The sequence below is a fragment of the Sciurus vulgaris genome (assembly GCF_902686455.1).
Source record: "Sciurus vulgaris genome assembly, chromosome: 15".
Taxonomy (NCBI): domain Eukaryota; kingdom Metazoa; phylum Chordata; class Mammalia; order Rodentia; family Sciuridae; genus Sciurus; species Sciurus vulgaris.
The window spans coordinates 3,504,517-3,516,644 of record NC_136476.1 but is presented as its reverse complement, the minus strand read 5'-3'; the positions used below and the strand labels follow the sequence as shown (position 1 = coordinate 3,516,644).

The 12,128-nt window shown below is 44.2% G+C and overlaps 1 protein-coding gene across 1 annotated transcript in view; it reads left to right on the top strand.

The window, feature by feature from the left end:
* Positions 1 to 678: 678 nt before the first annotated feature.
* NTRK2 (neurotrophic receptor tyrosine kinase 2) overlaps positions 679 to 12,128 on the top strand; it is a 345,264-nt gene continuing 333,814 nt past the window's right edge. The window contains 4 exon segments of the mRNA XM_079112192.1: positions 679 to 980; positions 1,870 to 2,986; positions 2,989 to 3,029; positions 3,032 to 3,159. Of these exon segments, the coding sequence (XP_078968318.1) occupies positions 2,947 to 2,986; positions 2,989 to 3,029; positions 3,032 to 3,159 (209 nt within the window). The 5' untranslated portion in view covers positions 679 to 980; positions 1,870 to 2,946.

Genomic DNA, 12,128 nt, shown 5'->3' with positions numbered 1-12,128 from the left:
GCTTCTTCACTTAAAAGACACTGACAAGACAGGCAGAGTTTCACTGTGTGACCTGGATCAAGACGTTTTGCCTTTGACTCCTTCCTTGCCACATCCTCATCCGGCGAATGGAGGCTGAGCTGAGGAATGAACTTCACAATCTGACCCTTCAGCACCCATAGTCATCGTGGGGAAGTACACCTGCTGGCCTTATCTTTGCGATTGCAGAGAGATATTTTGTGTACTGTTCGAGGATTCCCATGGTTTCACTCAGTGGCGGGAGTGTGTATAACAGCCCCGCTAGATGTTTTTAGTTGCCTTGTAATATTTAAGGCGTCACCGGAGATCTGAGAATTCATTCTGACATTGGTTTCTCCATCCTTCCCATCCCCAGCCTTTGCGGGCAGATCGGTGGCCATTCTCCTGTTTTGGGACTAGACCCCAGCCCATAACCCTTTCCGTGAGGAGAACCGCCCGCTTTTTTCCCAGGCAGAAAATTCGGAGAGGTCAGGCGAGTCGCGCACAGGCCAATCAGGGGACGCGCACGCGTAGGGCGCCGCTGGTTGCGCATCTGGCGCCAGAGCGCGCCCCCCAGCGCAGTGCCCGCCGCGACAGTGGCAATGGGCTGGTGCTCCCAGCGTGCCGGGCGCTTTCTCCCCGCGCGGGGGCACCAGAGCCCTCGGAAGTGTCAGGCACTGCGGTGCATTTTTCCCCAGTTCCCTTTTAAATGACTGCGGAAAAACAGACTCTTGGAGCCGCAAATGGGAAGAAGGATTCTCAGACAAGGCTTGCGAATGCCCCCGCAGCCATCATTTAACTGCGCCCGCAGAGCAGTTACGGTTTGTCACCCGACCTTTGTGGACAGCCTCATTTGTCCTAGTGAGACCCGGAGGCTCAGCCCGCGCCGGGTTTCTCTGTAGCTGAATGCTTATCGTGCTCTGGGCAGCGCGGGCGCAGGGCACGCGTTCGCGCACACCCGCGTACACGCGAACACGCGCAAGGTACGGCAGGGGAGCAAGGGCTCGGGGTGCCTGGGGGTGGGCATAGCCGGGAGTGAAGCTATGATCTTGGTATGGCTGCATTCTACCAGGTTACAGAATGAGAGAATAAGATGCGGCGCCACACATCGGACAGGCCGGGGTTGCTGCCGCGCATTTAGAGAGCCCAATACGCGTCAGGCGCGCTCCCTTCCCCTCACATGTCTATTTCCCGGGCGTGTGATGGCAGAAAACGGCAGGAAAAAGAATCACTTATAAGAGCTAGAGTTGTGTTTGGAGACTACTCTCCCTCTGCAAAAGCACGAATAGGAAGACCCTCCAAAACTACCGATCCCCAAATAGGTGTCCGGAACGGGGGCAGTGATCCTTGCTTACCAATGCAGAACACGTTTTGGTATTTACAATATTTACTTATTTGGGAGATAGTTGGTTATCCCTTTTAGGCAGGGTGGGAAAGGAGAACGCAGCGGAGAGAGAGAGAGTTAAGGAAGGATTCCTATAATAAGAATCAGCGCATTTATTCAGAGCTGAACCAAGGCCGGTTTCCATTTCAAAAAAGGAGACAGTCTCTACTGCAATTATAGAAGAGACCGCGCCGTGAATTAGGGACCTGGAGGCTTTGAGCGGGAAGAAACGGTCCCATCTCAGAGGTACCTGGAGCCCAAAATGCTACACACACGCACGCACGCGCGTGTCTACATGCCAAGATATGTGCGTGTGTGCGCGCGTGTGTGAACTCCCACATGCTACTGCTGTCTGCTTCTGGCCAGTGGCACCGCACCAAGCCTTTCTTACCCCGCTCGCCCCCAGATTCCCCTCCTTCCCTGTTGCTTTTGTCTGGAGGGTGTTATGCGTTTGTGTGTGTATGAGCGTGTGTGTTTTTGGATTTCAGACTAATTTTCTGGAGTTTCTGCCCCTGCTCTGCGTCAGCCCTCACGTCACTTCGCCAGCAGTAGCAGAGGCGGCGGCGGCGGCGGCGGCGGCGGCTCCCGGAATTGGGTTGGATCAGGAGCCTTGCTGCTCCTTCTCTCGCGCTTTCTGCGCTCAGTGCCTGGCGGCAGGAGGAGCCTGGACCCAGGCGCTGCCGGGCGGGTGTGAGGCGCTGGAGGCCGGGTGAGCAGCGCAGACCGTGCCCTCCGTCGCCTCGGGCCCCTCACTGTCCCCCCTGGGGCGGCCGCAGCTGCTCCCCAGGTGGGACGTGCCGTGCCACCTGCCCGCGCCCCCTGTGCCCAGTGGCGGTGGTGGATTCTGCAGCATCATTGGGGCCCCCGTCGCGGAGTCATCGCCGCCGGCAATCTCCGTGTCCCTCTATAGGGTCCTTCGCCCGGCCTGTGCAATGGAATCCTATCTCGAGGACCCTTTCCCTACCTTCTCTCCCTTGGCTTCAGGCGTGGAGAGAGGGTGGGCACATTGGTGGCATAAACGGCTTCAGTGCCATCGTCGGGCAAATTGTTTCTTGGGCCGGAGCTGGGCGCTTTTCCACCCACAATCTCCTGGCTGGGGTCGGGTTGGGGGTGAGGCGAGCGCGGAGGGAGAGTGTCCCAGTTCTTGGTAATGGGGTCCTGCGTTTAGTCTTACGCTTATCTGTTTGTCCTCAGACCCGAGGGTGCGTACCAGATCCCCGTGCGCGTCTAGCAAGAGTCTGCGCCCCAGAGAGTCCCCGGAGCGGCGCCGGCCGGTTCCCGGCGTGCCGGGCCATGCAGCGGCGGCCACTGTGGAGCTCCGAGCGGCGGTAGCGCCCCCTATGAAGCGGCCCGCGATGCCCCGGCCATTGTGAACTGTGCCACCCGCCCCGAATACGTTCAGCCCTGGACACGCTTAGCTTTGGATAGCTGGACTCTGCGCTCCCTGGACAAGCACAGAGGAGGCGAGAGGGCAGAGAGCTCAGGGGAGGCCTCCCTGTACGGGAGGGGCTAGCCGGCGGGTGCAGCGCAGGGACACGCACTTGGACTGGCACTGGAGGCTGGGGATGTCGTCCTGGACGAGGTGGCATGGACCCGCCATGGCGCGGTTCTGGGCTTCTGCTGGCTGATTGTGGGCTTTCTGGAGGGGCCGCTCTTGCCTGTCCCACGTCCTGCAAATGCACTGCCTCTCGGATTTGGTGCAACGACCCTTCTCCCGGCATCGTGGCTTTTCCAAGGTTGGAGCCTAACAGTGCAGACCCTGAAAACATCACCGAAATGTGAGTTCCTGGTGCTGTTCCTTTTTTCTTCCTCTCCTCCACCATAGGTCTCAGACCAGCCAGGCCGGTAGGTCCTGGATGGGAATGTTGCCCCACGTGCGGGGAGAAGTCAGAGAGCAGGGATGGGCCATCTGTCAGTTATCTAGTTATCTGTCTGTTACAGACTTGAGGCTGCTAGGACAGGGGAACTGTGACACTTTAAAATAAGTTATATATATATATTTATATATGTATACATATATATAACTATATTACATATAACAATAATATAATGTATATGATATTTCCTAGTATGAATTCCATATGCATTTTATATTTCAAATCTCTGTTGAGTGTGCTTTACACTCTCCAATATACAATACTTAGATGTGTGGGCACTTTTGTTTTGTAAAATACTGTGTGTATGTTGGGTTAGGTGAAGTTCCAGTAATATTTACTAGAAAGGAGGTTAAAATAATTAACTAAGAAATCTGTTGAAGGAAGTGAAAGTCTCTCCTTTAACATCTTTCTCTGAGGTTTGGAGTTAACCAATTTCCCTTTTCATTTCATATATCCGATTTTGCTTAGGAATTGCATCCAGAGATGGCCTTGAAAATGATCTGTAAGAGGAGAAGTTCTGAGTGTTGAAATGCACTCGCTCAAAAGAGAAAATGTGATCGTTGGAGAGCCTAAAAGCCTGGTCTGATTTAATTTGGACTTGACTTCCCAGAGATATGATTTTGAGACCATTTGGATTATAAATCTTAATTGCCCATTGATAATTTTCCAGGACTCGGATGGATCATAAGCAATGTGTAGTACTCTGATGAATGCTGACTTTAGCCTTGGACCCCTGTGCCTCTGGAAATGTTATAGCTGGTCTTGGCTTGATGGAGAAGCAGAGCTATGTATTTCTATTCTCTCCTTTGGATGCCGTGTGACAAATACATTACAAGCAAGAACTCACCAGTACTTTCTCTAGCATCCCTAGGTCACCTCTACTAATCCGTGTAGAGGATTGTAAGGCAAAGTTTCTCCAGGGTTTCTTTACAGTATTCAACACTGAGATAGGCAGCCCTAAAAGTAGGGCTTGGGCTGTGGCCTTCCGGTTGGCGAGTGCGCATGCATTCCCTCCCCCACACACCCAAACGCACATCCATGTTTCTGCCAACGTAGTCGAACAAGATAACCTTTTTTTTATGTAAGGTAAGAGACCTTTCTAGTCTCTGTTGCCTGTTCTGCTGGTGATGGTCATGTTGTAAGGCTTGGGCAGAAGGAAATGACAGCAGAGCAGAGGGGAATGTGCAGGCCTGGCATAGCTCAGATATGCCGGGAGCAACCAACCGTGGGGCTGAATCCAGGATGCCAGAATCTCAATCTTTTTGGCAAGGAGAGCAAAAAACTGGTGGTGGGGGGAGGACAGGTGGGTGGGCCCCCCGTACTGGCCTGGGCTGGACTGGTTGAGAATCACCAGGCTGGTCCAAAGAGTGTGGCCTTTTGTCTTTTTCTCGAGATTGGGTGTCAATAGTCAGATGGAGGAGGCCATATGGAATCAGAACCTTTCAGGCTGTTAGGAGACCGTGGACAGTACATTTGTAGTTAGATATTAGTTTTCTTCTTTGTGATTGTTTTAAAGTCTGTATTAGATGATAGATGTACAATGGAAGAAAGAAATGAGGTACGGGCTGGCTGGCTGATGATTTTCACTTTAATGTTTTTAAGTCCATCATTAGAAAAGAAGCAAATAAATTAATTTTTTAAATTAAAAACATTATATCAAACCTTGGAGGTCTTAGCTGCCTGATGTATATAAGAAGTCACAGATTTAGGCAGAGCTTTCTTATATCTGTTCTCACAATTGTTGCTTCTTTAAATACAGAATGGGCAGGTTCCCACCATCAGACTTTTTAAAGTGGATTTTAAGAATATTTATTAAAGCATTTGTCATAGTCATTCATTCTTTCATGGCACTCCCCATATCTATTCTTATTTCCACCTTCTGATTTGAACACCTATTGGGAGTGGGGGAGTTGAGAGATGTGTAGGACTGAGTGTTCAGGATGGGGAGTTAGGTTGGGGAGATGCAGGTCCAGGAAGGGTGTGTTTGTCTACTCTGTCCCTCAGCTATGATGGAGTCCAGTCAGTTGGTCCCTGGTGTATTTATTTGTAAAATGTACCATGATACTTGTTTGGAAATTATTTTGAAGTTCTGCCTTTTGATCTCAAATGACATTAGTGGATGAGCTGGGTTTCATGCTCAGTCTTATATGACACCATCTGTTCTCTTTTCTTACATATTAATATTTGCTTGCAACAGCTTTGAAATTCTTGGCCAATGGATACCAGCTACAGTTGGAACCAAATTATATATTTTAAACTTTGTTATTAGATTCCACTGATATTGCTAAAATGACCTGTCTTAAAAGTTCTGGTTTACTGGTGTGTAACTAAAGTTACATGTTTCTGTTTTCTGAAATATTATAATGTAAAAATGTAAGTAAGTACTCTGTCATTAGAACCAGCTATTGCGGTCTAACAAATCATTTTCAAATAATGTATCTTTTAGTATTTATGTATTGACCACTGTGCCCTTAGGGGTCAGAGGGAGTCAGTGGGAGAACATTTTAACATATGTGCATAAATTAATTAAAAGGTAGGATATTTTTGTTTTTGCATGCATATTTCAAGCTAAGCATGACATTTTGTTGTCAGAGTCATTATTGAACCTGTTTTTTTTTTTTTTTTTTTTTTTTTTTTTTTTTTAAATCTTCCCCTCACAGTATTTCTCCTAAATTCTTTACACACTGAAGTGATATGGCAGGATATCTCTCGGTCCTCTCTCTCTCTCTCTCTCTCTCTCTGTAGGTTCATATAATGCCTGCTCAACATCACATTGCTAAGTGATGTTGAGCTATTTGAAAATGGTTATACCCCAAAACTGCTATTTGAAAATGGTTATACCACAGCAGTGCTAAATTAAAGACAATACCAGTGTCACATGCGAATAGAATTCAAGAGTGTGAAGCTTGTGTTTGGAATTATGTAATTGGCCATATAAGTTCAAGTTGTATCAGGTGTCAAAGAACATTATAAAGGACTTGTTCTGTCTCACCCAAATAGTAAAAGGCTTAGTTAAATAAGTTATGATTTTTTTTTTACTGTGGTAAAAAATACTATAAAATTTACAATCTTAACCATTTATTTTAGTGTACAGTTCAGTAGTGTTAACTATATCCACATTGTTTGTTAAGACATTTCATATTTCACATGTTTTAGGAAGGTTGACAGGGATCTTTTTGTGAATTTCTTGGGTGGTCTTTAGTGATTTGGGAGGTAATACTTGGAAATGAGTCTTTTTTTTTTTTCTCTTACTGTAACAAACAAAAGTTATAGCTTCTACTGTCAGCATCTATGGGCAATTTATCGTTGGCTTGGTTAAACATCTGTAATGTTATGCCATTAATACATTGATTTTGGCCCTTTCCCTTTAATAAGCTTTGCATTGCAATTAATTGTACTTTAAAAAAAAAATCCTGCATTCACAAGGATTCAGTGAAAGGCATCAGTTTTTCTTACTCTGATGTTTACTTCTGAGCTCCTCAAGTGGGGGTTGTAGAACTTTGGATTGTGTTTTTTGTTCTCTTAAGAACCATGCATTTACATTTTGAATGTGGTTACATAAGCCACACTAGACTTGTTATAAATAAAGGCAGTCTAATTTACATCATTCATTATTTAATACAACTTGCAAGCTGGAGTTGAAACATGCTGTCTTCAGAGTGGAGGTATTTTATAGACTTCAGCTCAGCACAACCATTTGGAATCTTTTAGTTTCATAGTTTAATCTCTGCAGTGTGGAGATTTTTGTCGTACTGGGCAAAATAATGGAAAAACCCAGTGACCCTTCTGACCCTACTTTCTCCCACCTCGTCCTTCCATCACCCATCATTGACTGTATAGGAAAATGTGTTTGATTTTTTTTTCTTCTCTGAAAAGTGATATTTCCTTATGGGAATTCAGAGCGCTAGCTTTAAGAGACCAGCCTGGGTTATATGTTATTACAAGCAAGTAATGGAAGGTTGAAGTAATGTGGTCACAACTCCCTCGTGCTGAGTTCAGGTCTGTTTAACGATTGTTCACTGTTTTTATTCCATAAATGTCCTTTTGTGACTGTCTCAATATTCCCTTGTAAAGATATTTTCTGAGTTGAAGAGTTGGCTAAACAGCTCAGAGTTGAAGTCTTTCTCCCTAGGAACATTTTCTACGATCTCTTTGACTATATCTAGGTCGTAGGAGTATAAAACCTAGAGTTTTTGTTTAGCTAGAAAAGGGGAATTGAATTTTCTTTCTTTCTTTTTTTTTTTTTTTTTCCCTGCCTTGGGTACCAAGCAGTATCCCTTGTTTTAAACTCATTACTCATCATTGTTCATCATGCCTGTTAGGGAAAGATACATTATCAAACTATTATTGAATAGCATATACTGGCATTAATTCTCAGGCTACTTGACACTACCACCTCTGTAGAGTTTCTGTAGGTTCAAAAAATATTAGGTAGGCTATGGCATTGGATATGCTGCCCCTAGGTGCATTGTCAATATTTAGTCCCTCTTGATGCCTATAGATTAGTAGAAGGATTGGAGGGGAAGTTATTTAGGCATGTCAAATTTTTACTTGCTTATTGTATATGTATGAAAGAGAAGGAAAAAAAAAAAAAAAAAAAAAGAACCTGGCTTACTAATAGTTGATTTAACATTTTCATAATCTACTTGGTCAAACTTTTTTACCCTCAGTCCTAAATAGAGATCTGACCCTTGGAGTAACCTGATAATTTTAGCTCTACATTTGATTGCTGATCGATCTCCATTAAAAAAGGCAAAGATCCCACATAACCATGGTGCTTCTTACCACTTACTTTGCTCTTTGGTGTGTCCAGGGATTGAAAAGTCATAAATATTGATCTGAGGGAGAAAAAGTGAATGCTCCTTAAATTATAAGGAGCATTTTAAAATTTTATTTTTAAATTATAAAAACCCTCAAAAGAAAAGTAATGCACATATACTAAGTTCTGTCTTTGTTCTTTCTTTATATTTCGTAAATAAAAATGTGGAAACCTGGAGGCAACAGCCCTGGGAGAATGTCCCCAAATTACCCCTAACTTGCTACATGTTCTTGAAGCAGCCTCTTACTGCTTCTGGTGGATGTAAACTGAGAGCTTTGGATTTGATATTCAGTCATGTTTCTCCTAGCTCTGAAGTTCCATGAGGTTTCAGCTAGGAAGACAATGCAGTTTATACATTAGTTGGGAAGGAATAAGGTGTCACCTGGTTCTTAGAGTCAGGCAGTATGTGAATTTGAAGACTTTTGGTGTCATAGTGTTGCATGGGCATGTTTTCAGTGTCTGCTCTAAACTTCTCCAAGCTATGTTATTTTAAGTGGGAACTGCTAACTGGGCTGGTGGCATGTCAGTATGGGTCTAACAAACCCAGGATCATAGGGTCACTGTTCAGAAGGGTCACTTTGAATCAGGACCTAAGAAAAAGGAAAATCTTAGAAATGATCTGCTCTCACCACTTCTTGCAAAAACCTCGGACAGTGAAGAGAGTTGCCTAAGGCCATGACTCTTAAACGTCTTGCAGGGATTAGAAACTTTTCCCTAGAATCCATTGCTATGGCCTCTACTTTAGGGTACCTCCCCTCTGTTCCTCATGCTCCGAGAGAGTGTCTTAACTTCAGTGCACCATTTGATAGTTTTTAGTAAGGGAAAGACAAGCATAGGATGGCTAAGTCTATGCAATCCTAACTTTGTGTGAGACAAAGTAATTATAAAAAAATGTACAATGCTGAAGTAATGACTTTACCTTTGCACAGTAAGTTTAGTTTACTATAAATGTTTTTTTTTTTTTTTTTTTTTTTAATTAAGTGTTCCTCTTTAGGCAGTTCTTGCATAAAAGTTGGGCTGTAAGGGAAAGCCCTTGCAGCAGTGGGGGATGCTAACCTTGTGCCTGCTGGGCCATCTTGACTGATTGGCATTGGAGGGAGGGTAGAAAACACAGAGTGGAACGATGGTTGATTCCTCTGGAGTCTGTGCACAGCCAGGGGTGGTTAGGTGAGTAAAGGAAGTTACAATATCTGCTAGCTTCCATGGAAAACCTGTGGACAGAGTGCTTACTCTTTCCTGACTTCTTATTTTTTTCCCCTGACTTCCCACATCCCCTGAGATTAGTAATTGAACTCATCAGCTGAAAACCCATGAGCAAATTTCAGGATTGTTAATCCACACCTGGAATTCATTCAGCTACCATTTTGTGTGTCATCTGTAACTTTTCCAGTAAGACACATTTCTGAGACATACCTCTGATTTCAATCAGGGCTTCTTCCCTGGGACCCAAAAGGTAATTTAGAGGAATCTACTTATTTAGGTTTATAACCTCACTCTGAAGTAGGTGGGACAGACCTGACAACCTCTGAGGGACTGTCAGGTTAACTGATTTGCCTGAGGCTTTCTGGTCAAACAGAACATAATTAGGGATAGTACTTTATCTAACGTCTTACTTAGAGATCCATCTCTGGTTCTTGACTTCAAGAGTGGAGGCAATTCTAGGAGAGATCTGGAGATTTAAATAAATGTCCACAGATTAAATATCATGGCAGTTGGAAGGAGGTGGACTGGGGCTTGATCTCTTTCTTTCCTCTTCCATCATTCCCATCCCCCCTCCACTTCTACTTACCTCCTTTGCAATCTGTTACACTATTATGAAGAGATACATAATTTGGGTACCTTGAGTAAATTTGCATTGTCTCATGAAGAATAAAACTATCAGTCATACACTATTTCGAGTCCTTTATTGTAAATAAGGACCAATTACTTTTTAACACTTCATTCTTTCCTGTAATCTTGACATCCCAAGACTCATTTAAACATACACACACGTACAGAATGCTATTTGTGTTTGTACCATGTGTCTATGAATATATAAATCTATGATAAACTCTGCTCTGTGTGATCCTTTCAATTTAATTATCTTGAATTGTAAAAATTTCCTCATAATTGAGGCTTTACCTCCTTAACCTACTCTTTGATTTGCTTTAATCATTCTGGAGTTCTCTTGGCAGGAATCTGATGGAATGTCTCCTCTGAGTGACATATGTGAATATTAGTACCTTGTTAGCCAACCTGGGTCTTCAGAGATCCACTGTGTCTGTTTTCTGATTCTTTGATCAGTTTCAACATAAATGAAAAAATGTAGTCTAAAACCAAGAGATATTGGAATTTGGGTTTCAAAACTTTCTGAAATAGTAGTGCAGTTTAAAAAGATGAGATCTTCTGAACTCATCTCAAGCTTTGTGACGGGCTGTTGTCACTTCACTTAAGTACCCCTGAGTCCTTTGCTGTAAGGTGGAAGAGGGTCCTACTCCTGGCACACTGACTCTTGCTCCCTGTAGGATGGGTTGCTCCCTGTCCCTGGTCTTGCCTTACTCCTCTGTGCATGGGTGGGGGTGCTGGCTGAGAGAGCTTGGCCTGATGGCCTCTAAATTTCCCAGCAAGTATGATTAAAAAAAGAAAACGAAGTGAAAACCAAGTAGCACTCTCAAAAACAAACTGACCCCCAAACGAGAGCACTCTTTTTAGTTTTCTCCCCGCTTCACTTCAAAGCCACACTGCTACCACCCAAATTCAAAGAATGATGTGAAAGGTTTTGCTCCTTATATGCTTCTCTTGTATCCCTGGTGCTATGGTCTGTCTGTGTCCCCCTTTCCCCAAATTCACATGTTGAAGCTTCATTTTCAGTGCAGTGCTGTTAGGAGATGGGGTCTTTAGAGGTGATTAGGTCTAAAGGTAGGAGCCCTCATAGATGGGATTAGTTTCTTTAGAAGAGAGGACAGAGAGAGCTCATTTGTTCTTTTTCCCATGTGAAGATACACTTAGAAGGTGCTGCCTTTGGAAAATGGGCCCTCACCACACACTGTACCTACTGGTACCTTGATCTTGGACTTCTCAGACTCTGTAACTATGAGCAATACATTTCTGTTGTTTTTGACTTACTAAGTCTAAAGTAGTTTGATTCAGATGAACTTGGGCTGGATGAAGTTAATACAGGAAGAGGACAAAGTGTAGGAATCTGTTATAACTGAACATAGTCTTGGGCAGGAAGATAGGATTTTGAATTTGACATAGTTTGGATGTAATTTATCTTTAAAGGTTCACGCACTGGCAAGTCCACCCCCAGTGTCTTGCCGTTGAGAAGTGGTGGGATCTTTAATAGGTGGGACCTAGTGGGAAGGTGATTACATCATGGGGGTTCCACCCTCATGAATGAATTCAAGTCTTTGTGTAGAGACTTGGTTAAGTCTTGCTGAAGTTAGTTAGGTCTTTATGGGACTGGGTTATATACCAAAATAGTGGATTTTTATAAAGCCTGCCAGCTTTCCTTCTGTCTCCCTCTCACACACTTGCCTCTCTGTATGCATCTATCTCCCCTTTGCATTTATGCCATGAGACCCCTCACCAAAAGCCAAACAAATGGCCATTCCCTGCTATTGACTCTGCAGAACTGTAAGCCAAATAAATCTTTCTTTATAAATTACCCAACCTCTGATGTTTTGTCATAACAAGAGAAAATGGTCTAAGCCAACATTCACATCCACATTCCAGCAGTATCAGGGCCTGGGATCCTGGGTAACCAGTTGACCTCACCAGCCTGAGTGTCCTCATCTTGAACTTGCCAATTAGGACCTAGAAGGGTGCTAAACCCTAAAAGACCCTGTTAACTAATGTTTCTAAATCTTGTGTGCTCTTTTGATATCAGTGAACTGTAAAGACCACAATGATTTCACTGAACCTGGCTTGGATAGGTGACAAGATACAGGGACCTGGTATAACTGAAAGGAACCCTGGGTAGACACTAGTGTCTCTTATTCTGTTCTGGAATTCACCCCTGCCTCAGCAAAACCTGTTCTAGTGTACTTTGTGGCTAGGCAGCAGAATTCTG